At 49.3% G+C, this 27,778-nt stretch overlaps 1 protein-coding gene across 5 annotated transcripts in view; it reads left to right on the top strand.

Moving 5' to 3' along the window:
- The window catches only part of LOC149333670 (uncharacterized), a 101,266-nt gene that overhangs the window by 69,352 nt on the left and 4,136 nt on the right, over positions 1-27,778 (top strand). For all 5 annotated transcript variants that reach the window (XM_089558742.1, XM_089558743.1, XM_089558745.1 and 2 more), the window contains 7 exons: positions 14,100-14,253; positions 16,882-16,942; positions 19,704-19,945; positions 21,145-21,364; positions 22,260-22,413; positions 24,173-24,294; positions 25,514-25,640. In XM_089558742.1, the coding sequence (XP_089414868.1) occupies positions 14,100-14,253; positions 16,882-16,942; positions 19,704-19,945; positions 21,145-21,364; positions 22,260-22,413; positions 24,173-24,294; positions 25,514-25,640 (1,080 nt within the window). The remainder of the gene's footprint in view (positions 1-14,099; positions 14,254-16,881; positions 16,943-19,703; positions 19,946-21,144; positions 21,365-22,259; positions 22,414-24,172; positions 24,295-25,513; positions 25,641-27,778) is intronic.

Raw genomic sequence — 27,778 nt, 5'->3', positions numbered from 1 at the left:
ATTCTGGATATTCTGTTGACGTGCGGAAAACATCGCATTAGGTGGATAGAAACTACGCGTCAATGTCACCCTGTTCAGCGCCACTCGTTAACGTGAGCTGTTGGCACTGGTCAGCCAGATACTGCATTTTTTCTCGTGTTCATCCTTTCAAAAATTTTTAACGTTGATAAAATAAAGTAAATTTGTTATATTAAGCGCTGAAAAAATCAGTCTTATGCCTGTACTGTTGTGAAGCGTGCGCTGTCGATTGCCATTTTTATGTCTTTATTGGCGTTAAAGAAAAGTGTGCCCAGCAATTGTTTTCTGTGCATGTACTTTTCTTTTGCACGAAACTTTCTTCTTTGGACTGTAAGTGATCGCATCATTTTTCTTTTCTTTTTATCTTCTCCTTCGTTCGCTCATTGCAGTTCTTGTTTATTAGACCTCACCCCCCCCCCCCGTCCTCCTCCCGGTCCCTTAGGGTATGTAAATAAATAACTGGGATGTCGCGAATATATTTCGCCATTTTTGTGCAGTTCATTCGAGTGGAATGGATAGTCGACTGTCATAACAGTTGCACAAGGAGTTGTTCTTGTGGTGGTGGTGAAAATTTTTAATAAAAACAGGAGAGTTTGCAGACCAAAAATGGCCCTTTACATAGGTGGAGTCCTTAGTCCGGGACCCCGCTGGACGAGGCCGCTACTCGCGCCCGTTGGACTAGAGCCCTTTGAGACTCCAGCCCCGAGCAGTTGAGCAGGGCTGCCTCTCATACCTCTCGGGAAGGGGAAGGATTGGGGGGAAGGGAAGGATTCTTTTGACAGGCCCAAACCATGTGGAAGGTATCGGAAACTTCCCCACAGTGAGGGCAGCGCCCATCAGTTTTGGGGTCGAAATGTTTCACTATTGCAGGACACAACAGAGTGTTGGTCTGCAAGCGCCTCAGAGTTCGCTCATCAGCTTTACTCAGGCCCTTAGCAGGGACCGTGAAAAGACGATGGCGTTCGCAATAGTCGTCCAGAGTTTCTCTGAACCGCAGAAGCGGTTGCACAATCTCCGAGCCGGAAGAGCCTGGGTGAGGTGCCCGGTAGGTAAGCGCTCGGGCAGCCGCGTCCGCAGCCTCATTACTTCTAACGCCCTGATGGCCTGGAGTCCAAACTATGCGTTTGGGCGAAGGCGCCGATTCCCTCACTGCGCGCTTTAATATACTCCAGGCTAAAGGTGAAATCTCGCCAGCCAGGTAGTGTTGACAGGCTCGACGCGAATCTGTCACGATTACCTTGGAATTCAAGTCCGAGGCGGCAAGCGCAATGGCTACTTCCTCAGCCTGTGCTGAATTTCGAGCTCGAAAGGAGAGCCCGTTAACGCATTGATCCTGGTGAACTACTGCGGCCGTGTAGAATCCATTGGGCGACGGCCCTGCCACGTCAACGTAGTATACACCCTGTTTGGATCCGTGTTGGTGTTCGAGGGCCCGAGCGCGCGCCTCTCGTCTGCCTTCGTGTGTATGTGTGTCCATGTTGCGCGGGAGTGGAGGGACCCAGACCTTGTGACGCCATAGCTCCGGAATCCGACACGTCTCCTCTGGAGTGCACTCGTGTTGAATGTGCAAGCGGTCTAGCAGGCGGCGCCCGGATGCCGTCTGCGAGAGTCGCGTATATTGGTTCACGAGGTGGGCCTCTCGTAACTCCTGGTAGGAGTTGATCACCCCCAACGCCGACAACTTAGCATTGGAGGTGGCCACTGGGAGGCCCATTGCTCGCTTTGTAGCCTTTCTAACGATGGTGTCGATTCATATTTCTTGTTGTTTCGTAGTGCGAAGGTAGGGAGCGGAGTAGAGGATCCTGCTGGTCACGAAGGCATGGGCGAGCCGAAGCGCGTCCCTGCCTCGCAACCCGCCGCGCTTGTTAGAAACGCGATGGATCATGCGTCCGACCTGTTCGCCTACGCGCTTGACTTTGCAAATAGTGGATTCCGGGCTGAGCCTGTTATGGATGAACAGACCTAGTATGCGGAGCTCCTCGACCTCTTTGATGGGGCCTCCCGTCAGAGAGATTTGCAAACTCGTGTTGTCCTTAGGATCGGATCTGATGTGCAGAAGTTGCGATTTTGCGGGAGCACATTCGAGACCACAGCCGATAGCGTAGCTATCGGTTATGGTGGCGGCCCGCTGAAGGCGGTCCTCCATTTCCCCAAGGATCCCTTCGGTAGTCCAAATTGTTATGTCGTCCGCGTATAGTGCGTGATGAATGCCTTCCACCCGGGCCAATTGGTGGGGAAGGTGCATCATGGCAATATTGAAAAGAAGTGGCGACAAGACCGCCCCTTAGGGTGTACCCCGTGTACCCATCGTGTATGGTCCGTATTCGTCATCCTCAATCTTGAGGAAGGCCTGACGCTTCGAGAGAAAGTCTCTTACATATGTGAATGGCTTGCGCCCACAATCAGTGGTACTCAAGTTAGCCAAGATGCTGCTATGACGAACGTTGTCAAAGGCCCCTTTAAGATCAAGGGCAAGGATGGCCTTGTCGTTGTGGCGCATGGCAGTGGGTCGTATTATGTAGCGGTGTAACTGGAGCAGGACGTCCTGCGCTGACATATGCGGTCGGAACCCGAACATAGTGTCTGCAAAGAGGCCCTTGGTCTCGATGTGTGGAGAGAGGCGATCCCTAACCATCGTCTCCATAAGCTTGCCCACACAAGAGGTTAGTGAGATGGGCCTCAGGTTGTCGGTATTCACTGGCTTGCCTGGCTTAGGGATGAAAGTGACCAAGTAGGTCTTCCATTCGGGAGGGAGTGGACGCCCGTCCCAAATCTGGTTAATGTACCCTAGCAGGTGGAGGTAGGCCGAATCTGGGAGGTTGGCCAACAGATTGACTGTTATGCGATCCCGACCCGGAGCCGTACCTCGCCGCATTTTAGCTAAAGCCGCCTTAAGGTCGTGTAACTCAAAAGGGGCATCAATGTCGGGATTCGGCTTTCCCGCGTACTCGTACTCGGGCCCAACTGGGTCCTCTATGCGGCAGAGATATCTGTCGCACAGGGTGTCCGCGAGTTGAGCCGTCGTACCTTGGTACCCGTGCAAAGCCCGCCGGAGCTGTCTTTGCGTCTCCCCTCTCGTTTGAGTGGGGTCGATGAGACTGCGAAAGAAGCGCCATTTTCCTCTCGAGCTCATCTGACGCGCTGCCGAATTACACTTCTCTATCCAGTTTGAATCGGTGAGCTGGGCAGCATACGCCGCAGCCTGCTCCGTGAGGTCGACAATGCGAGCCTTAAGTTTGCGATTCAGCTTTTGCTTCTTCCACCGTTTGGTAAGACTCCGGCCAGCCTCCCACAAGTGCAGGAGGTGATTGTCCACTGCAGGGATCTCTTCAGTGGTCTGAAGTGTCGTGACGTGTTGTCTTTGTATTGTGTCTAATTGCTTTGCCCACTCCGCATATCCGCCGGAAAAGAGCACGGGAGGTATCTCTTTTGTTCGAAACTTATGCCAATCGGTCAATTTAGTGTGGCCCCACTTTTTGCGAGCCGCCTTCGCCAGAAGGGTGACCCGGAGAAGGCAGTGATCGCTACCAAGAGTCTCTCTCAGGTTCTCCCAGGTAGTGTCTCTGGTGTTCGTAACGAGAGTCAGGTCAGGGCATGTGTCTCGCGTAACCGAGTTGCCCACACGTGTGGGACAACACGGATCCGTGAGGAGTGTAAGGCGAAGTGTGGAGATGAGCTCCGCCAGCTTGCATCCTCTGGCCTTCTCAAAGTGGTAGCCCCAATGTAGGCTTGGAGCATTGAAGTCCCCAACGATCACTAGGGGTTCCTTGTCAGCCGATTTGAGCGCGCGGTAGAAGATTTCGTTGAAGGTCACGCGCGGCTTATGCGGGGGGGCAGTAAATGTTAAGGACATGTATTGATGGGTCGCGGCGCTTGAGCGGCAGGACCTTGACCATACTGTATTCCTGCTCAGTCTCCAGTTCGAGGTCTACTGGGACTGCGGTGTACTCTTTGTTCACCAGGATGCACGTTGTAGGACCGCCTTGAAACGAGCTATACCCTGTGAATTTAGCATCTGCGCCGGGTTCCTGAAGAGCTAGGAGCGCCGGTGCGGTACCGAGAGACTGCAGGTAGAGCTGGAGGTGTGACCGTTTCTTCCAGCTCCGTAGACCCCTGCAGTTCCACTGTATGATCTCGAATTGCTCCGAATTATTGTTGGCTTTCCGCTGGGGTCGGCTAGCCATCGTGAACGTGATTATTTAATTTTGGGGGCCAGGTCCCACCCCCGAAAGTGATGGGGCCTCAGGCAGAGGCACCAGCACGTCCGGAGAGAGAGCGGCCGGAATGTTTTCTAGTGAGCCTGTGGCCTGGCGAAGGACCACCTTCCGCCTGCGGAGGTCTGGTCGCGGAGACCGCGAGCGGGAGCGGCTTTGACTGAGTTGAGCTCCAATTTGGTCTTGAACGACAGAGAGAGCTGTCTCAGCAACCTGTGCCACTATAGCAGGCATGCTTTTTGCCAATTCGGCCTGAAGAAGTTGCTGAATGGAGCCCCGGACCGCTTCCATGATTTTACCTGGCAGAGCATCAATTTCGCTCTCCAGGTTGTACAGGCGGCTCTCCACCATTGGCAGCCTACCAACCACTGTGCTGGCCGACTGCTGCGACACGCTTGTCAGCCCAGATGCGACCGAGGCACTCTCATCTCGGTCCTCCGGCTCGGCTAGTTCTATAGGCTCGGAAGGACCAGCTTGGGGTTCTTTACGTCCCTCTAACTTAGCCTCCAGCTCCTAAATTTTCCGCACTAGGAATTCTGTTTCGCGCCTAAGTTCAACATTTTGCCTCTGTAGGGCGGCTTCCGTAGGAGAGAGGGAGGGAGAAAGAGGCCCGGAGGCAGCCCTAGCCCGATCGCTCACCTTGTTTTGGGCGGTCGCTAGAGGCGGGAAATCCCCAGCGCTGAAGTTCGGCGACATCGCCTGGGTCCCGGATTTCACAGCCGTCTTGACATGACCGGACTTGCCCGGCGCAGAAGTGGACTTGCTGTCCTTGGCATTGGTGGGCGGAGCTTGCTTCTGAGCCGACTTCCGCTTGCTTTGACTCCGTGATGGTCCCGGCTTGATCGGTTTCCGGTACTTGCCGACGCAGCCGGCAGCACCGGTGAAGTGGGCACCCGCGCACAGCAGACATCGGGGGGTGCACTCATGTTGTGCTATGCCCTCGGGTGTGGTGGCCACCTGAGAGCCGCAGAGGCCGCAACGTCCCGACTGCCGGCCGCGGGCAGATGTCAGCCCGGTGCCCCACCGTGCCGCATCGATGACAGGCGGGGATCGTCTTCTTGTACAGTCTCACAGGAATGCCCTGGTCGCTGCAGAAGATTTGGCGGGGTACCTTCTTCCCTTGAAAGGTGACCACTGCGATGGCGGTGCCGCCCAGCTTGCGCACAGAAAGTATTTCTCCGTGTCTCCACTCCAGCTTCTGCTTGAGGGAGGCCGACGTTTCGCCGGGGTGAACGTTGATCACTCCCTTGCAGACCTCGCCAGAAGCTTTGGCGTGCCCGCGAAACAGAAGCTGGCGGTCGCCGACCCTCAGCGTGACATCGCCGAGGAGCTTCTCAGCGGCTGGCACAGAGTTCACGCCACACACCAGCACATTTTGGTCCCACACGGGCCATACAGAGAGTTGCACCTCTCCACAGTCCCGTATGATGTTGCGCACGGCAACTCCGGCTGCACCTGGAGTGAAGGTGGCCTTCAGATCCAGCGTCTTGCGTGGCTTGAGCACCACGATGAGGTCGTCGCGTCCAATGCGCGGCGTCTGCTGCGGCCGCCACTCGGATTTGAAAGTTGCGCCCTTCAAGGCCGCGCCACCGACACTTCCTTGCGAAGCGTGCGGGGACCGAACTGCAGCCTGGTGCTGGGCGGCGGCTCCAGTTGGCTTGGGAGCGTTCGTCTTCTGCCGGCGTCTCCAGATTTTGACCATATCTGCCAAATAGTCATCTTCCGATGTTGGAAGGTCTTCGGGTTGAACGGTTTCCATGCGTACGACTTGCATGGACAGCGGATCATAGCCGGTAACCGTATTTGGAGCCGCCATCGCCGGGGATGGCGAACGCCGGCGAACACCCCGCCGCCGTTAGGCTTAGCGCCGCGGCGGTGGGCGAAAGCTTCAAAATCTCAGAATTTCGTCAAAACTGGGCCCACCTTGATGGAAGTGGGGCCCACTTGTGCCGCTGATCTTCGCGGAGACGATGGTGCCAAGATTCGTGGGGTCCGAGTTGACAGACCGCAATATGGAGCGATCAGAATCGGAGCCGATGTGCGCCCGTCTTCTCCCTTCGCGCGCCCTCAGCGTCCCCCCTTGTTCTTGTGGGTTCAACACCGGCCGCGGCGCCCGTGCCTTGATGAAAGTGAATTGTTCAACTTGCCCTCATGCTGTGCGATGGTGAAAATATATTTCCAACTGCCTCCTCTTATATTTTCATCTTCAGTCAACCGATCTCAAGCGGACATGTACTGTGCGACTGATAGTAAAACATTTTATTCGTCGTTAAGAGCTTGGTGCTAAGTCGTGTGAAGTGGACTTGCACGTTAGAACCCGAGGGGGTCGAAATTACTGGACCTTTACTCTACGGCATCTTCATAGCCTGAGTTGCTTTGGGGCATTAAAACGATATAAACCAAAACCATACCAACTGCACATCTCAAATGCAAAATCCGTTCCGTATTCTTAGCGCTTCATTTTCGTGCTGATATAAATTGAAAACAAATTTCTGTAAATAACATAGCATGCCATTACCCATGTGTCACATACAATACAAATTCCAGAAATAGCAATATTATGTACTCTCAAACCTAGCAGGAGCCATTTCATAGATAACAGCTTGTTGGTTGTGAGCGGGTAGCGCAAGGTCATAGTTAAAAAAAGGAAACTCGCCGCTTAATTATGTGGCGCTATCTTTTGCAACCGCTACCAATCGCTTTCTACTGTAAAGTGCGCTTGACTAAAAAGAAAGCCCGCGAAATCAAGGAGCTGTAGGCAAACCGAAGAGGCTCCGGCAGCAATGCGTGGATATCGTGGTGTCATGTGACTGCTCTTAGCCAACGGGAGTGCGACCGGAGCCTAGATGATATTGGAGTACCGCCGTCAGCACATTTAAAAGGAAAGCTCAATAGCGCGTCTTGCAGTTCCACCCGAATACTGTCTCAGAGGCCGACGCCCAGCGGCGCTAATGCAAGTGAAAGACGTCCGCTAGAGCCTTCGTGTCAGGTGTTCTGACGGCGGTACCTTCATTTTCAATCAATCAGCCTCAAGATGGGCTTGACGGGGTCTGCCACCCCGTGCACATGCAAACACACAGCAAGCACAGGTACATAACAATTCATACATGTCATAAATATATTCACACATGCATTCATATATACATTCATACATACTTTCATACATCGGTTCATAAATTTAGAGTTAGTGGGTAGGCGCGGAATTTACCAATGTTGAAGTTGGCGAATGTTGCGTGCGCGTACTCTAAAGTTGGCGATACTGCTGAGGGCTTTGTTTTTTTTAATGTTTGCCTCGTAACGCTCGATTAGCGTTCTGTAAATTTCATGGATACACATTAGATTCAGTTCTGTAAATATATCGTCTATGGGGCTGTCATAAGAAACATTCATGACTATTTGAACTGGCTTTTTTGTAATCTGTAAAGTATCAAAATGTTTGTTAGTAGTACCTCATATCAAATGACAGTAGTTTGTATGCCACAGAAATAAATATTTCTATAATAAGGGCTTGATCTTATTTGGTAAACAAGATCGTAGTTTAGAAAGGACGGCAGTGACACGTGAAATATTTTAGATGAAAAAATTAGCATCCTTGTTCCATGACATAAGCGGTTCAAAGAATGCACCGGAACATTTGACAACGATTGCTATGGTAATATTTGAATTCATACCAGTGAATCTTGAGAGCCTACTTTGCGGTTTTTGAGTGTGAACAGAACAGCCTTAGTTGTATTAGTATTAATAAGAGAATTCTCTTTTCCCGGTGATGCTGATGACATGAGCGTGCGATTTGCTTCGGAAAATAGGTTATATTGATTTGATGCACTCAGGAGTATAGTAGTGACGTGTGCCTGCATCACAAAATTAACTGTATTTTCAATGGTTACTAAATAAATCATTTATATATATGCAGAACAACAGGGGCCTCAGGATATTGCCCTGGGGCACGCCTGCGTGAATTTGTTTCAGGACACATATGCATAACATTGTAGTAACGCCAGAACCATGCCCGGGAATCCATGGTGAATTCAGATTGTTTTAGCTGCGTAAAAAGTAAATGCGGTCAAAAGTCTTTCAATAATCGACGAATATGCCTGACGTAAACATTTTTCATTCGAATGATTTCAATATGATCTTTTTTTTTTGTCAGTAAAGCCGTTTTTGTCGAAATACCTTTAAATGAAACTGTGCAGGTGTGTCTTTTAAAATGTATTAGTACGTATGAATATGCACTAGCTTCTTTAAGCCTCTAGAGAAAATTGGAAGAATATAAATGGGTCTTTAGTTTTTATCCACTCCTTCGCACAAAAGTTTTCCTCTGCGATTTGAGGTTTTTTAGGGAAGGTAACTGCGGAAAACGAAAGATAGAAAATATGTCAGATCGAGCACGTGCTTAACCGGTCGAATGACTAGTTCGTCTAACAGCAATATTACTATTTTTGAGGGAAAGAAACATATACAATTCGTTCGCTTTTGCACGCGCCAGAAGATGAGTAGACTGAGTCTGTTCATTACAATAGCGTAAGAAGTCAGAATCGTGCGCGGCATTGGCAGCTGAAAAAGAAAGCAATTTACAAACTGAGCACCTGGTGGACGTAAGCCATTCTGTGTGATCTCATTCAGTTGCACTGAATCGCAGTTCTTACTATTTAAGACGTGGTTGACTCGCTTCCAGACTAAATCACATCGCCGAACTACATCACTCTTGTAGGGATTATGCATATATTGCCTTTTTTTCTCAACCTAACAGGCTATTGACTTTGTTTCGATGGCTATAAATAATTTTAGTGGCGTAATGGGAACGACCGGCAGCCATTCGTGCGGTGCGATGAAGAGGTGAACGAAGTGCTGTGCTGGTTCCTGAGTGACTCCTGGGTATGCGCCTGCCGTGACGCGTCTTCTCTCAAAGGCCTCCGACCTGAGCTTCGGAGACGCACCTGTACACTTGGTGGAGGTGCTCTGATCCCTGTCCCGGTGCTCAACCTGGAACATAGGAGCGGAACGTTACTCACACTGCCTACAATGTCAAACGCTCCGATTCAGTCATCGCCGGCCATCCCTACCACCGTCCTCTGCTCCGGGATGCGACGCCAGCGCGACTCTTCCCCATTTAGCGGTACGGACGACCATGACGTCGACGACTGGCTGGCCTCATTCGAGCGCGTCAGCACTTACGATCGGTGGGACGATTCTGCCAAGTTAAGCAACGTCCTCTTCTATCTCCCAGTCGTTGCCAGCTTCTGGTTTCGTAGCCATGAAGCCGACCGTCCCACCTGGTCATCATTCAAGACAAGCTTCGCAGACGTTTTCAGCCGGCCCGCCGTACGTAAACTCCGCGCCGAGCAACGTCTACGTGCTCGAGCCCAGCTACTGGCCGAAACATTCACCAGCTATATTGAAGACGTCGTCCATTTATGTAAGCGCAGTCCTTACTATTATGCTCCACCCCGTCCATGCCACTTCCACCAGCCTCGTTTCTTGGCCCACGATGACACCCTACGAACCCTTGGCGTACCGCCGATAGTCGGCCCATCTGCTACGCTTGTGGGCTTCCAGGGCATGTCGCACATCTGTGCCGTCAGCGCTTGCCTCGCTCTGGGGATGCTGTGCACCCGTAAGGATACGATCACGAGCCACCCTTGCCCAATGGCTCGTCTGGCTCGTCTATGCCTCGCCCCCAGTATTCGACTCGCTGCTCGCTTTCCCATCACCGCCGTTCAATTTCCCCAATGCTTCGGCGCCCGGAACCCCTCCGAGAGGAAAACTAAATGCCGCAGTTCCGGCGGCAAGAACTGCGTTTTTGCGAACTCGCCAAGTCCTCCGTTTCGTCCCGCTAACGTGATTCAGGCGTTTCTCGAAGGTGTCCCTGTTCTCGCACTCGTTGACACGGACGCTGCCGTGTCGGTCATAAGTTAGTCCTCGCCCCAAAATTCGCAAGGTGACGACGCCCCTGTCTTACTTTTCGCTCCGTACGGCCAGCTCGCAGCGCATCCACCCCATCGCAGCCTGCACGGTACGAGTTTCTATCAACCACGTAGCATACCTCATCGAGTTTGTTGTGCTGAGTGCGTGCTCTCATGATGTCATCCTAGGATGCGACTTCCTCTCAACCCACCACGCAGTGATTCATTGTGTTCGTGGTGAACTCGCGCTATTTTCCGCGTGTAACGTTTCCCTGTGCGACCTGCCTGTGCCCTCCGCTAAACTTCTCGTAGCTGCCGACACCGGCATACCTCTCTTCTCTTCTTCCCTCGTCCCGCTCCTACCTGACTCTGCCATCAGCAGCCCTGTTCTCTTCACACCAACCACTGCTGCCACCCGCCGTCACCGCCTTCTGATTCCTTTCGATTTTCGAAGGTCACTGTGCCATTTATGTCTCCAACCCTTTTGTTCGCCCGTCGTCTCCTTCGCGGCGAATGCCTCGGTCGTATCGAAGAACTGGACCCTGCTCTTTCCTACGAGTTCCCCGATCACCGTGCCTGTCCCGAGGTTGCTCTCCTGGATATTTGTGCCACCAAGCCCGAACCGCTTCCCGTCGACGTCTTTCATCGCGCCATCGCTGCCTACATTGCGCCCGCTCAACGTGACCAGCTACTGACACTTCTCCAACGCTTCAACACTCTTTTGACCTTTCCCAACCGTGCGATCGCCGTGCGATTGCCGTCTCTCATGAAATTGACACAGGTACGCGCGCCCCCTTGCGCCAGTACCATACCGCGTCTCGCCCACAGAGCGCCGCGTCATCCGTGACAGTGTCGACGATATGCTACAGCGCGGCAACATACAGCCCTCTCACAGCCCTTGGGCCTCTCCTGTTGTCCTGGTGACGAAAAAAGATGGCTCCATCCGGTTCTGCGTGGACTACATTCGTCTCAACCAGATTACTCGCAAGGATGTTTATCCTCCACCCCGAATCGACGACGCACTGGATATCTTACAGGGAGCAGAGTATTTTTCGTCCTTAGACTTAGACTTAGGCTACTGGCAAGTCCCGATCGCTGCCGCTGACCGGCCGAAAACCGCCTTCGTCACCCCAGACGGCCTCTATGAATTCAATGTCATGCCATTCGGCCTATGCAATGCCCCAGCCACATTCGAGAGAATGATCGATAATATTCTCAGCGATCTCAAATGGCATACCTGTCTGTGCTATCTGGATGACATTGTCGTTTTTTCCAAAGATTGTTCTTCTCATTTACTGCGCCTCCAGCGTGTTCTCACCTGCCTTACTGCAGCCGGGCTGCAGCTAAACCTGAAGATATGTTACTTCGGTGCCACGAATCTGATATTACGCCTTGTCATCTCCAAAGATGGCAATCTTCTTGACCCTGCCAAACTTCACGCCTGCGCTGACTTTCCCAAACCGACCACCTTAAAAGAACTTCGCAGTTTTATAGGCTTGTGTTCCTACTTCCGCCGCTTCATCCGGAATTTCGCCTGTATCATCGCCCCTTTAACACAGCTTCTTGCCGGTAGCCTGAATCTCTCGTCTTGGTCACCCTTCTACGATGCAGCATTCAACAATTCACGTCGCCTCCTGGTCTCCCCTCCAATACTCCGTCATTTTGATCCACACTGTCCGATCGAACTTCACACTGACGCGAGGGGTGTGGGGTTGGCAGCAGTTCTTGCCCAGCGGAAGTGTGGGTATCCGGAATATGTTGTCGCTTAGGCCAGCCGCGCCCTCACCAAGGCGGAATGTAACTATTCTGTCACAGAAAAAGAATGTCTCGCCGTCATTTGGGCGATTGCCAAGTTCCGCCCTTACCTCTACGGCCGGCCATTCTATGTCGTCAACGACCATCACGCTCTCTGCTGGCTGTTCTCCCTCAAAGATCCCTCTGGCCGACTCGCCCGCAGGGCTTTACGTCTATAGGAATTTGATATTCACGTCATTTATCGCTCTGGATGCAAGCACGCCGACGCCGACGCACTTCCCCGTTCACCACTTCCTTGCGATTGCGCCTCTGCCCTCGTCTGTGCCTACGATTTCTCATTGTTCGGTGTCCCTGATATGCTCTCCGAACAACAGCTGGATCCTTGGATCAACTCCCTCATGCCCACCATTTTGCCGTTCGGGATGGCCTCTTATACCGGCGTAACTACCTCTCCGACGGGCGGAAGTGGCGGTTGGTGATTCCTCGCCACCTCCGTGCTGCCATATGCACCTCTTTCCACGCAGATCCACAGTCCGGCCATGCCGGTGTATTGAAAACGTATTGTCGCCTGTGTCGGCGATATTATTGACGTGGTATGTACAGCGGTATGTAACCCTCACCGCCACGACCCCGATCCACTGCAGCCGTTACCTTGCCCCGCCCGCCCCTTTCACCGCGTTGGCATCGATCTTTACGGTCCGCTTCCAACCAGTTCGGCTAACAGCCACTGGGTCATCGTGGCCGGCACATAACCCGCTACGTAGAAGCGTCGCCTCTCCAATCTGCTACCGCACAGGATGTTGTTTCTTTCATCCTACACCGTCTTGTTCTTCGTCACGGCGCAGCGAAATAACTGCTCAGTGACCGTGGCCGTGTTTTTCTATCGGAAAGCCGAAGCAGCGCTGCTAAAGGAATGTGAAATCGTTCATCGTTGTACCAGCGCCAATCGCCCCCAAACCAACGGCATGGCTCAGCGGTTCAACCGCACACTCAGTGACATGCTGGCCATGTACGTTGATACCGCCCACTCCAACTGGGACAAAGTACTTCCTTTCGTAACCTACGCGTATAATACGGCTACGCAGAAACGACGGGATTCTCCCCTTTTTTCCTCTTATATGGTCGAGAGCGTATATCCATCATCGACACCATACTTCCCTATCGTCCTGAGCCCTCCGAGACCACGTCCCTTTCCGAAGCTCACATGTATGCCAAAGAATGTCGACAACTGGCGCGCTCTTTCACCCCACAGCTCCAGCGGCACCAGAAGCACCGTCGAGACTCCTCGGACCCTCCAGCGTCATATCCCTCCGGCGCACTCGTTTGGCTCTGGGTGCCTTCCTCCACTCCCGGCTTCGCCACAAAACTGCTTTCCCGCTATCTCGGCCGTTGCCGCGTTCTACAACAAACTTCTCCCGTGAATTGCATAGTTGAGCCCCTTGACCCATCTCCGGATCATCGTCGCCGGAGGCGTGAAACTATGACCCTACCACTCTTTCGTCCTCGTAAGTCGCCAGGATGGCTTCTTTTCGCCGGGGAGGTAACTCCTATGGGAACGACCGGCAGCCATTCACGCGGTGCGACGAAAAGGTGAACGAATTGCTGTGCTGGTTCCTGAGTGACTCCTGGGTGTGCGCCTGCCGTGACGCGTCTTCTCTCAACGGCCTCCGGCCTGAGCTTCGAAGACGCACCTGTACAGTAGTTACTCTTTTTTAGTCTCAATAACGAACCTATGTCAACTGTGCTTGATACGTATTTCTTTCAAGCATTCCTTTGTCATCCGTGGCTTCATACCTTTTCGCGTGCACTTCAGGCTTTTCTTAGGAAAGGAATTATTATAGACACTTATAATTTTCTTTGTGAAAGAGGTCGTAAGCTTGCTCAGCATTTGCGATGGAACAGACATCGCGTCAATCAATTACCCACACATCTTGTCTAAATTTGTCTGAACTCTGGGCATTAATGCAGCGGACAGTTCTAAGACTGCTTTGTTCTGTTTTCTTTTGAGGTAATTCATTATTTAGAATTAGAAATATACGAAAGTGGTCACTATTCCCTTAGGCCATGCATGCATAAACGTAAGTACCGTCAAATGAAGGGAAGGCGGCTATGCAGGTGCATGCAAGAAAAATCGTATGCTCGGTCTTCGATGCAATTCGCAATTGCAGGTAAGCGCAGTGACTGACTGAATGCTCTGACCTAATTGCAGAATGATATTGCCACGGTGACGGGGGACCAAGGTAATTTCAAAGCGCCAGAAGACCATAAACTACCCGACATGGCCGCTACGGAGTTTAAAGCGGCAGTTACACTTAAGGACGCAAAAACTGTCGAATTCATGGTCACTGAGAAGCCTAAGGAAGGTGAGTATCCGGCTTCCTCGCGGCACGGCTGCATGATGGCACCTGGGAGGGTGCGCCCACTCAACTCGCAATGACTAGGAGGAAAAACATTGATTCCGAGATCTGTTACTGCGCCGTGGTATCTAGGACCATCTCGATCAAACGCCATATGTAAAACGAGGCCTACTTACGGCAGGTAGTGGACGCTGCTCCATATCATTAGGCGGAAGTAACTAGAAGAGTAGGAGTGGGGTAAAGTGCACATGGCAGGTTCTCTCAGATCATGAATAGCAGTTCGCCAAAAATGTAATACAACAGGTGTATCTTACCGGTACTCACCTATCGGACAGAAACTTGGAGGCCGAAAAAAGTGTTCAGAAAATCCACCGAGAGATGGAAAGAAAAATGGTAGCCGTAACGGCAGATCGGGTGATATCGAATGATAGGGAAGAGTGGGTGAGGGAACGTTGGTTGCTGACATCTAAGTGTGCTTTAACAGGGCGTGTATTGCGAAGGCAAGATAACCGCTGGTCCTTAAGGGTAACTGAGTGCATTCCAAGGGAACGTAAGGGTAGCAAGGGGCGGCCTGAAGCCAGGTTGACAGATGATGTTGAATTTGGGGGGATACCGTGGCCACAGGTGGCAAAGAACAGGATTAATTTGAGAGACACGGGAGAGGTATTTCCCCTCCAGTGGCTGTAGTTAGGCTGATGATGATGGTGATCTAAAACGAAGTATGATTTAACACCGATGCCTTCGGCTCCGTGGAGGAACTAACCGATTGAGGCCTTTCTTAGAGCGAATATTTCAAATAGTTTCACTCTGACGGGCATAGATGGTAACCGAACGGCAACTACCCTTTTGCAGTAGGGAAGATTAGTCAATTTTACGGTGACCGCCGTGCTGTGCTTTGAATTCATTTTAATTTTTTAACTATTATTTATTGGATACTTCCGTACATCTTTGCTCATCTTAGCATCTGGCTTCGTAGGCTCCTAATTCGTTTGTATTTTCAGCATATCTACGCAGAAAAAGATGTGTACACTATCTAGATACCTAGGGTACAGCCACAAAGTACAAATCCATCGCTGTGCAGTAAAAGCAGTGCTAAAGCACTCTCTGTAGTCATTCCACCATAGTACACAAATCTCATGAGATAAGCGGACCTTTGTGTAATTTCTCAGGCAATCATTACGGCTCCCAGCGCAGGGTTCTTCAATATGAAGTTATTTTTTTATGCAACTTTAGGTAGTGCTTCGCTCCTGTAATTGACTGTAATAAGCAATTTCAACGAGGCTATAGTGTTGTAGTTAATGTCTGATCTGCCTAGTTGTTGCTGTGCATAAATTCGTTTTAACTTGAAGTGTTTAGATCATATTCGATAATCCTATGCTGTTGCCGCGTTTGGTTAAGCTCTCAGCGGTGGGTCCGCATTTCGCGCTCTGAATGTCTCGGCCTTATTGCTCCGCACTAATCATTGCAGTTCACCGCGACGGTGCATGCAATTAAGCCGCCACTTTCTTTGCCCTTGGAATATCTCATGAAATACATTATTGCTATTCGCAGGCATGATGTGCAGAGTCAATCACACTTGTCTAGGGCGTTGCCGGCAGGGAGAAATAAATTGTACAACAGACATTCACTTTCACATCCTGCTTGCGTTCGAGCGCAGCAGAATGAACCGCACAGGCACCAGCACCTTAACCTTTAGCAAAGCGGCTGCAATGATATTGCACGTAATTTTCTCCACAGAGCACCACTCGAGCGCTCTAGGCAAGTGTGATCGACTCTGTAAACCTGAAACTACTCGTTCAAAATCATTCATGCAGATGTTAAACCGCAAAGACCCCAACATTCTAACTTGTGGGACACCACGCTTGTTTTGGGGGATTGTCCTAGACGACTAAAAGCCACTCAGGGCTGTTGAGAGCCGTGTGACCTCGTATGCAGTACTTTTTTTTTTCGCTGTGAGAAGAAAAGTCCTGCCAAGAGGGCTTTGCGCATGAAATGGCCGCACGATGTAAGGGCATATTATGAGATCGTCTCGGGAGGGCAATGTAGCACCGCTCCAGAGAGGTAGACTGTCAAGTTCATGCCGGTAAATCTACGCTCAGTAAAGTCAAGCGAATTGTTTTGCTTATTGTTTCAACCGGATTTTTCAATGTGACCTAGAACCGTTCTCCCACAGCCAATGTTTTAAGTGCAGTAGTCAGTCTTAAGTGATTGATATTTCACGAAACAAATAATGCAAACTAAGCCATACGACACTTGAAAGCACTGTTTTCGGTTCATTGCGGCCCACTTGGAGAGCAGGCCATAATTGGAGCCATAATTACGTTAGCTGTTTTTATTGTAGTTTTCCAACTGTTACCGTTTACGCTGCAGGCAACAGCTATGGCGCTAGGCGTACTTTGGACAAGGAAGTTGGCTCAATCATTTTTGGGTTTAGTTCGCCTTAAGCCTTGGTGCCATTATGACCGCCGCAAATAAACGCGTGCTTTCTGCCTCAGCAGCGCCATTTATGAAACTGCACTGCTTAGAAGTAATTGATGACGTGTCTATACATTGAGTGACAATGTTTAAGCGATTTTTCACTTGTAACCTGCATTCACTATCTGTGTTTGGCTTTATTTTTTTTTCACGTGGCAGAACTGGTCATCGTGGTCGGAACAGGACCCCAATACGATGAAAAAACATCTGTGAAGCTCGAGTAAGTGGAGCCGGCTGCATTTTAGACCGCGTGCACGGAAGCTGTCCTGGTTTATCTGCGACGATTCCATTGATGCAAAATTACTGTCTCCTGTCGGCATCCCCGCGAAGCTTGCGCGCTCGCCATCTGATGTATTTCATCATTATTAGTCGCGAATTTGCATTGGCGTAATCATTCAGTGATTAGAAGTAACAGAAAACGGTGTAGTTTTCTTTTCGAAACCATATAACTAGAAAACGCAGTCCTTCGCCTTGATTCTTGAGCACAAATGTGGGTTGTGGCTGTTCGACAAGAAAATAATTTTTCGGCGTGTTCAAGTTTAGCACTGAAGTGATTTTTTATTCCTTTATTATCTCTGCCAACATTCGGTGAGCATACTCGCTTTTTTTATTCGCCGACTTTCAAAACATGCGGGCGTTGTTTGCGAATGCGACAGAAAGTCTTTCGATTTAAGCGCGCTCGAAGTCACTGCTAAAAGCCTAGTTGCCGCATATACTACAAAGTTTTTTGTTCAGTCCTTTTGGATGCTTCGAGTAAGGGCTGGGTGTAGAGAAGCACGTGAGGACTAAAATAATGGCTCACACGAGACCGCCTGTTCTCTCCTCTCGAGGAACCGAATTTCGCTTCGTATTCAGGTTTCACCTGAACAGTTACAGTCCCTTTCATATTATCGATTCACGCTGGCCTCCATAAGCTTGATGACCTGCCAGGCTGGTCGCGCTGCTTATTGCAGTCGTGCCAGTGAGCACGGATCAAGAAACCTGAACTGTTTCTTGATCCGTGCACGGATCAAGAAACCTGGTTTCACTAGGTCACGCACCAATGCTGCCTCGCAAATCTTTTCCGCGCCACGGTCAGTTTCGCAAAATTCACGTAGCTTCGAGTTGTATTTTCACTGTTTTCTTTAGTTCTTGCAATTCATTTTAGAGATGGGACATACCGTACAAGAGAGGACTAGGCATTCTAGGCTGTGCGTTAGCTATACCAAAGAAAGCCATCCTAAACCAGCCGGAAGGACTTTTCGCAGCCCTTAAATGCAAAAATTACAAAATTATCTGCCCTAGCCAGTTAGTCACGTTTTTAGTGAAGGTTTTTGAATACGACCTCAATCGCTCGTCCCGGAAAGTAGCTGGCATCTGTGAGGCCAAAACAGAACCTAATACAAGATCACACCCGGTGGAGACTTGCGGCCCGTGTTCAGATGCGCTTAATATTCGATGTGCTGTCATTAACCGGTTCCAGTCCTCGTTCTAACGAGAGGAAGTACACAACTCACTCCTCGTTAAACATCGAACTCATCAGCACTTTTCTCCTCTGTGGCTGTCTTATTCGGCGCTGACGCCTTGCAGCATTTTACTCTGTATGCCTAGTGGCATACGGGAAGTGGTCACTTATGCTTAAGTGAGGTACGCTCATCATCATCTGTTTCCATCTGTGTGTGGGGCAGCGTCACCACCTTTGGGACATAGAGATGTTTCACAGAGCGTTGTTTTGCCAAACCGGGCCCACTACGTTCCCCCTCAACTCCGGCTGTTGTGTACATGACACTCAAGTGCATACATGACACGCTGAAGCAGCGTACTGCACCAGCTCCGAAGCTTTTTATCAATGGTGAAGTGAGAACTGCACCACACGTCACCGCCTTCCGCCTACACTGGGAACTGATGAGTTCTCGTAGCATTCATTTTGATTGTTAAACCTTTTTCCTGCCCTGCAGTAAACTATTATACGACTGACAGTATTATGTAATAAAGCTTAACATTTATTACAGAAAATTGGAGGGTACATGTAAGGTCCTTTTTAAGGGTTTGATGTGATATCATTAATGAGTTGATGTTATCTTTCCTTCATTGATCAGTGGATGTCTTCTATTCACACCTGGCGCAGTGGTGCAGATTTTAAGCAATGCGGCACTGCACTGGGATTGCAGCTGCTGCCGTCAGTGGCACTGGTGCGATACAGGTTGCTCGGGTTGCTATCGCGAGCTGTCAATATTTGCCAGCCACCCACCGTGGTTGTCAGTTTGCTCGCAATCCGGCGGGCAGGTTGTGATGGCTACACAAAACCACTTGACCTAGGCGGGCCATATAAGTTGCTATATTGTTAAAATATTTTTGCCGGTGCATCTGTCCTCATAGCTGCATGTTCGAACCGCAAAGCACTTGAAAAGATTATCAGGAGGATGACAAGGTTTCTAGAGCAAACCGTGATATGATATGAACCGTGATATGGCCTTAAAGCTCAGCGGGAAACTGGACGGTGGCGGAGGAGAATAGTAAGAGGTGGATCATTTAGAGCTGGTGACCCCTCGATCAACTGACAGGAGTCAGAACAACTGTGTTCTGTAGCCACGTGCACCGGCCGCAGTATCGCCACCATTCGCCCGCCAGGGTGGCGAACTGGTTACGGGGCTGAGCTGCTGACCCGAAAGACACGCGTTCGATCACGGCTATGACGATCGAATTTTGATCGAGGCGAAATTCTGGAGGCCCGTGTACTGTGTGATGTCAGTGCACGTTGAAGAATCTGAGGTGGTCGAAATTTACGGCGTACCTCAAAGCCTGAGCCTCATTGGGATGTTAAAAAATGAACCAAACCATTCCATGCGCCAAGCTACCGTTGTCAGCCGGTCAAATTCACGGAGGAGCACGCATCAGCAAAGCACTGCTGTGTGCGCATTGTTCTCCCCGGAGTTCTTTCTGCTCCTAGCCTTCTGCTGCTTTTGAAATTCCTCTTGATGCAGCTCGTGTCTTTATTTCAGCGCGAAGATCGACACAGCATCGACTAAAGTCACAGCAGTGCTGCCTGCCAAGAGCTGGGACCAGTATAAATGGATTGCAGCATATAACTTCGCAGCAAGTCCACCAACGGAGGTAGCAAAGAGCGAACTGCCCGCACCAGATCAGTTGACGGTGCCGGTCATGGCTCCTAAATCCACACGACGCCTACGCGGAGTGAAGAGACGCGGTCGTTCCGGACACCAGACCCTCAACGCAGAAAGGAGTAAGATAACAGCACTGCATGTACTGCACGTGCTTATGCAACGAGTGCACACTAGTGTTCTCATGAGTGCGAAATCGGATGCTAAAAACTACGCATGCTTCTGAATGTTTTAGATATTGTTAACATTTTATTTACTATTTGCTAACATTAGCTATTTAGCTATTTACAACTTATTTTGCTATTTACTAGCTATTTGACTATTCACTAATAAAAATACAAAAATACAAAAACAAATAAATACAAATAAATATACAAATGGTATGAAATGTTCCTGGCCACGGCATCTGACATCGAAACCTGAAGCACCTGAGCTAGGGCTAGCTTGAATAAAACGACGAAGAGGACAAAGAGAGGGAAAGAAAGGGAAAAGTGATAGTAAGAAAAGATAGTGTACAAGATGTGAAAATAGAAATATATGTGGAGTTCTGCGCCGCGCATGGCTGTCAAGATGTTCTTGAAATCTTGAGAGCTCATTTATAGGCGCGATCTCACTTCAATGAGCAGATACAAAGGGTTCCTTAAACTTGTACTTTCTGCTGTCGCAGATGACAGGAAAATTTCATTTTCTTGTTGCCTGAAGAAAAATTGTGGAATATGCTTATTTCAAGCATAATGAGAAACAAGGATAAGGTTCAGGTTGCCTTCGCATAACTAATTATTTGTAGCATGAAGGCTAGCATATATTTCCACGTGAATTACTGTTCTTGCGCATCCGTTAATATATCAGCTTTTATTAAGGCGCTACTTTTAAACTGCTTATTCTAGAGGCCCATGTGCTCCGTGGCACGCTATGCATTCTCTAACATCACCGTTACTCCACAACCGTAATTATCCGAGAGTAAATTACTGCTCATTGGAAAACCTGGGTATCTTTATCATTTAAACTGTATTTCAGTGTTAGTATACCACCCCTTCTGTTAGTACTCATAACTTTCCTCCTGATTTCTGATACTGAGACGGAATGGCTCAAACATTTACTATATAATCATGCATTACTGGCGCCCAAAACTCAATATGACTACTACAATGCTAGCGTGGTGCCCTCGTCCAGCATTAATCAAACCCTCCGGACATTTGCGAACTACGACTCTAAATACTATAATTTCCAAGTAATGTTTCCTCTAGCTCATTTCCTATGATTTCCAGTGTTTGTTTTGATTTGCGGACACTTCGCCGCGTTACCACCTGTAAACGCGCAGGCAAGACCAAGGTGCTCGTGTGCACATTTGGAGAGTCCGGTGTGGCCAGCTCCATGGTGCCTCCAGATGGAACATGCGACGTCATGTTCTACACTGACATGGAATACGACAGCGACAAGGACGCCATTGTTCCAATGGACGGAGGCCCAGCTTTCACGGTTCTGAAAACAGCAGCGAGGAAGCACATCAAGACAACCTTCGGCACCTCTATGTCTACCGGGTGAGGGTCGCCTAGAGTAGATAGACGGGCCGCGCAGATTGCTTAAAAAGGTTGGCAGATCAGGCTAGTTGGTATGGGTATGTCATATTTTTAATCGCAGGAACGACACGGACACAGAAAGAATACGAACGAGGTCTACTTCCAACAGGGTTATTGTGTGAAAATTGGAAACGCTTTATGGGTGTCCAGAAACACCAAAATGCCAGCAGCAGCATATATAATTGCGCGAAATAGCAGTTCAATACCAAAAATGGCAGGAATACATGTGCGCGATTATTGTGCGACAGTGAAAGAGGGAAGCTGGTTTCTTTGTCAATGAAATTCTCGATGTAGTCACACAGGTGATTTCCAAGGGATGCTATTTTCAGATTTGATTTTAGACAGCTGTCGCCCATGCCGCACCAGGAGGATGCAGTGTCAACGCAATGGAGCCCAGCTAGGTGCTTTCGCCTTTTAACAGTCGGCACCTTTCTTTGCGGCCAGAGTAGATGTTGCCAAGGCCTAGGAATTTCTCAGTAGGAAGGAACCCAGGTGTCGCAGAACACAGTGTCTTGCGGCATTAGCTCTCAAGCGGGAATTCACGGGCGTTTTCTGCGGGCCCCGAAGGCATCGTATCGTATAGTGTTTGTGATTCACGATAGTAGGAGAGGGCGGCTACTGAAGTGCTGTCCCTGTGTAGGAGTGGCTTTCCAATAATTTGTCAAAGCATGATTTGGACCAGGTGCAGAGAATCCCGTTAGATTCGGTGCAGTTCCTGCGGGACGGCGTCTCTCTTCTCGTGCCCTAGTGCCTTTCCGCGTGGCTCTTTCGTGGTGCGCATTAGCACCACCTTCTTTTGCTGTGCTGATAAACTTTAAGGCCCGACACCACTGCTAATAAGCTTGTTTTTCCACAGATCGATCGCCGACGCTGTGAAGGAAAAAGAGACCGATCTGACGTCGTCCCTGGAAGAGCTGTTCAGCGCTCGGCTCATTCACTTTGGCATGCTCAACGTCGGCAACGCCGAGGACTATGATGACTTAAAGGCCGCTGACTTGCAGTACCTGAAGGTGAGTGCACAAGCCTTGTCCCCACTACTGGCTGGCGAAAGGTATGTCCGAACGCAGCGTTATGGCCACTCGCACAGTTTAATAGGGGTGGTAGTTGTGCTGCGCGGGCATTGGATGTACTGCGCGAGCAGCCACGAGTACGTTGGGGAAGAAACGCGAGTTGATGATCAAGGCATGCGATGCTGAACGCAGATAGCCAGTGTTCAGTTACGTCAGTGGAGTCAGGCTGGCAGATGAGGTAACCAAATTTGCAGGGACTGCGTGGTCTCGGCCGGCTCAACTCGCTGGAAGTCATGAGTACGCTTGAACCACACGCATTGTGAATCGATTGTCTCATTGGCCACTTCACCGTTCATGGCGTGTCGTGGCATATAATTACGCCAAATATGTGATCAAAGCTTGCGCGCCACAATCATTTCTTCCTTGAAGAGAAAGACTGCTGGCATTCTTCTCGCTGTGAATCTTCAGTTTGGTAGAGTCCGCTTTGAGGCACAGCTTCGTGCTATTTTTAGTAATCGTTGTCAGTCTAGTGAGATTGGCGAGATTCCTGTCATGAGTGTTGAGTGGGTGAAATTGTCGTCAACAATTTCTATTCCGGCTCTCGCTGATGTCTTGTTATTACCATTGTAACCCTTGTACGCTTCAGGCTTCATATCCCTGTGAGCCGTCCATGAAGGCGTATACTCGCGGACACAATAATGAGGATGTTCTGGCTGTCCCACTTCTTTTTCGCGCGGTCCATAACTTAAATCCATCTGCTACACGAGCGTGCAAGCGGTGTTTACGTGCATAAAAAAATAAAAATCATCGTCAAATGTCTCAACCGCCGAAGCGTGGTTGGCATTAGCCTGTCCGCAACTGCACGTGTGAAGATGCTCTTAGAAACGTGTGCATCAGCAAATGGCGTTAGTGTACGCGAAACCTGTACTCACGCTCTCAATATTATTCGCGTTTTGTGAAATCCACATTTTTGGCGCAGTTTCTATTTGCAGCGAAAGCTTGCGCAGCTTTGGTTTAGCCAGTTAGCTCTACAATCTAGCTCTACAATACAGCACCAACCTTAAGTTATTTCGGTAACTACCTAATTTAATAAAGCGTTGCAGGTCACCACTAGTGCTGTGAAGTGGCAAAGTAGAGACAGAAAAGTCGCTGTCGCCATCTGTAAGGGAAATGAAGAACGGGAAAAGAGGTTGAGATGGAACTTGTCTTAGTTGTTTGGGAGGTTATGACGGCAGCGTATGAATACGCAAACGGAACGCCACTGCGATGAGAATCCAAAGGGTTGCCACAGGAATGGAAGTCATGACCAGAGTGGAGGAGTGAACAAACTGAGGGTTGTTCCATGGCAGAATGCAGGACTATATGGCTAAACCAAAGCTATAACAGCTTTACCTGATTGCTGGGCTTAGCCCGTAAACCTAGGTGCACAAAATATCTGTCACATGGTATGGTTTTTTACGCGACTCGCCAGTGATATCTGACTTGAACAATATGAATTTCGGTCAAATCAAGAGTGTGTTTCTTTGTCGGCCCCGACTAAAAAATTTTGTTGCCACTTCACCAGTGTATATATGCAAGAGGAAACTCACCACTGGAGCGTGATCTATGTCCTCAGCAGCGTTTGATTCGCTTGATAGTTATAGGCCATGTTTATCGAACAAGGCTTGTCAATAGGCACATGACCGCTGTAATGAACAGCAAGTTCTTGCTATGTCGATACCGGTCTACATTTATGACATCCTGTTCGTCAACTGTGCAGATCGTGGCCGAATTCCTGAAAACAAAGTCATCCAGCCGGCAGTACCACTGTGCCCTGGGCATCTCGCTGCGCGACGGCTCCAAAGCGGAAAAGATTCTGGACGCGGCAAAGAGAGCGCCTCGGTGAGTGAATATCTCTGGTGCTGTGGCGAATCACTGAGGACAGGCAATAACGGCGTTAAGCACTACAAGCGGCATGTTTTGCACGCCTCTTAACCCGAAGGTACCATGGAAGTTAACCTTTATGTAAGCAAGTTAGTTTAGAGAGTAAAGCGAAAGCAAAATAAACCAGTGTTTCAAAGCAAAAAAATGAACGGGCAAACTAAAAAAAGGACCGGGTAAACGGCAAAATGGTCATTATATCGATGTCCAGAAGCATGCTCTACTCCATATCGCACGTCAGAGAATGCTTGGTCGAGTTGGATTCGCTTGCTGTCGTCAAGGTATTGGAGAGCATTGCGTGCTGGTGCCGTACGGAACCCTAAATTCGGTGCTTGTGTAAGAGCCGTCAGGGTCTTTCATGCTTATGAGCGTGGTGTTGTGAACGGCGTGCTACCGGATCAAAGCAATCGCGCTTTAACCAGGTTTTTTGTCTCCTCTCAGCGTTTTGTTACCACATAGCAGAAGCTCGCTTTGCTTAGTAAGGTACATTGCAGCAGGGGCTTATCCCAGACCGGGACCAACCCGTTTACCCTAGAAAGAGTAAGAATCCAGTCCGAGCTAAGGTTATCCAGGTTATCCAGTCCGAGCTAAGTTCTGATCGTTGGACTGGTAGGAATTAAGCTCAATGAGCGGCGACGAAAGCCTCAGTATGCAAGCGGCACTATGAACGCCGTAGGTCTAACGAACAAAGAATATGTAATACGTAACAAGGTAGCCGCTACGGGATCCATCTATCTGGCCCAAACAGTACCGAAAGCGAATCCCCGCAGACTAAACCAACACGGTAAAAGGATAAGGTCAAATGAATTTTACACGCGCTTCCAAGTTTTTAAGACAACTTAGGCCTGTACCCATACAAACGAAATTATGCAACAGGTGTATTATTTGCAAAGTCGGTGAAGCCTAAAATGACTGGAAGCGGTAAGGCTCTTATATTGTGCTTGTAGTTTCCGCATGCTGTTCTAGTGGTTTCTACGCGACTTCCATGTGATTGTCACGTCGCGCAGAGTCCGCAGTATTTCGACATTCCATACGCACTTTTCGTAAACTTTGCGCTCTGTATGGAATCCATGCGGGGCATAAGGAGATTGTGCAAAATTATAGGAGTTGTCACAAAAATGATTGCACCGGTCACTGGTCCGCTGCATTCCCGTGCGTTAATGTATTCGTTTTCTGCCAGTGACTTCCCTGGACTGACGATGATCATCATCAAGCTTCACACAGAGAGCTCGGGCAATGGCGACCTCTGGCCCCTAGCACCCAACCCGGACGGAGTTGACCTCTCCGAGCACAACGCCCTGTCCTTTGTGAGTGCCTGCGTCTGTGCACTTCTTCTTCCTCTTAAAACATGGCACATACCCACATGGGGAGATTTGAGCCAAGGTGTAATGGCTTTCCGCGTGTGCTTCGTTCTCGTCTGCGCCATAGTCTACCTATGAGGCACTTCCCCTCGTTAACAGGCGAACCGCACCCTAAATGAAGGAAGGAAGGTGGGAGGCAAAATTTAAATTCCACGATTGGAACATGAAACAAAAGGTACGCTGACCTAATGGCTTCGCACCTCAACCATAAAGTTAAGGAAGTTATTGAAGTGATGAGAAATTGAACAATTTGAAGCAAAGTGATTGCGCACTAAACCAACTGTTGCTGGACGGAATGTAAATTGAATGCGGTGCGCTCCCTGCTCGCCGCTCCAACTTAATATTTCGGCTTTGATGGTACATTGAGACTGCTCTTCCGCCATGCAAATGATGGGCCGTCGTTTTGTGTGGACGCTTTTGAGAATATGGAGAGATCAGATTTTCTGACGCCGACTGCAGTTAAGGCAACGCTGCCTGACACCGGTAACCTAACATACTCCACGTGAACGTAGGTGTGCGTTGATTCCTTTCAATCCGACAGCTTGCAAGCGAACTGTCCCAGTACTGTGTACGAACGTCATGTCCATGTAGCACTGGACACTACGCTACTCGGAGCTAGCTTTCGTTTGAATGCTGACAGTCACCTGTCAAACGATATATGTGAGATTGCAGAATAAATACAGCTAAAATAAACATCCACTTCTGTATCTCGTTTCGGCTTCTTAGGACGCTATGTCGGACTAAGCCACGCATGTGGCAGCACCTGTTTCTTGCCATAACAGCAGATGGCATTTAGGCACAGCGAGAACTGGAGGTAGCATCAGGGTTCAATACCTTCCACACAGTGCTTCCGTAAAAGTTTTATGTGGGGTCAGATGCTCCAGCAAAAAGGCAATGTCCAGGCTACATAACTTTCTCTGAAAATAGCCACAAGCTTTGTAAAACTTCAAAGAAGAAAAAATATAAGGGAAACCAGCAGAGCAGGGCGCGTACACAAGAAAAGGAAATCACACGGACGACGCGGAGACTCAAAGTCTTACCTGATCAAGAATCGAGCAGAGCATGGCGCACAGGCGCATGAGTAGGAAACGCCTATAAAAAACAAATCCAGAAAGTCGAAAGATAAGCAACTGAATATACTGCTATCGTACACTTGGAGACACATGCCATTCATGAATAGGTATTTAGAAGAAAATTTTATTCATGTATGAAAGACGCAATCAGTGCCTGAAATAATTTTAAAAAGCTTTCAAGGTTTCGCGTTAAATTTGCATTTTTCTTCGGCCGATGATTTTAATATTAACAAGAGAGTACAGTTTTGACGACTGGTGCAAGTTTTGGGAGGTTGGCTGAATTATTTTCTCCCATATCCATCGACGTCGAGGTCCTGCTCTATTCAGTAATGCATTAGAAGTTACTTGAGACTGTGCGTGACCTAATCGACAGCAGAGGTGTGATTCCGTTTCAGAACAGAAGGTGCCTGTCTGTCGACTCGTTTATGGAGCTGCTAACGTGTAATTTGTTCTCCACTGGTGCATACCTTGAGGATCACAGTACGCACAGAAACAGGGTATTCCTACTGGTTCGAATGTAGCTCCTGTGTTGTGCCAGATATTTTTATGTAGATTTGACAATCTGTTGCCTAACAAGCCTAATACTGACGCACAGATTGTTAAGGTTTGATGACGATGTTCATGAATTTTTAATCCTTTTTACACTAACTCGTCTTGACGGCGTGGAGTTCGCGTTTTATCTACGTTTAATCAAACTTCCACTCACCCCAGATTCACTCCTGAGGTGCCATTGCATGGCATCTGGTTTTGAGACTTCTCACCTTTTTCGACGATGGCCACGTTTGCTGGAAACAGGCTCGTCGAACTAAGGAAGGCCTTTTACCCTACACCCCACCAGACTCTAAAACTACACCCCACCAGACTCTAAAACTAGTGAAAAGGGGCATAGCCAGTCTGTGTGCAGGATTCCCTGCGAAAAAGCTGCCCTCACGTTATGCAGAACAGTTCCTTTGAGCAAGCTGGTCGTTAGCGGTCAGGTTACCGCGAGCAGGTCCTCTTCTCAGTTGCTCA

Source organism: Amblyomma mixtum, chromosome 8, assembly GCF_055824585.1.
Source record: "Amblyomma mixtum isolate Tamu chromosome 8, ASM5582458v1, whole genome shotgun sequence".
Lineage (NCBI taxonomy): Eukaryota > Metazoa > Arthropoda > Arachnida > Ixodida > Ixodidae > Amblyomma > Amblyomma mixtum.
The sequence above is the reverse complement of the archived record's forward strand: the minus strand, read 5'-3'. Positions and strand labels throughout refer to the sequence as shown.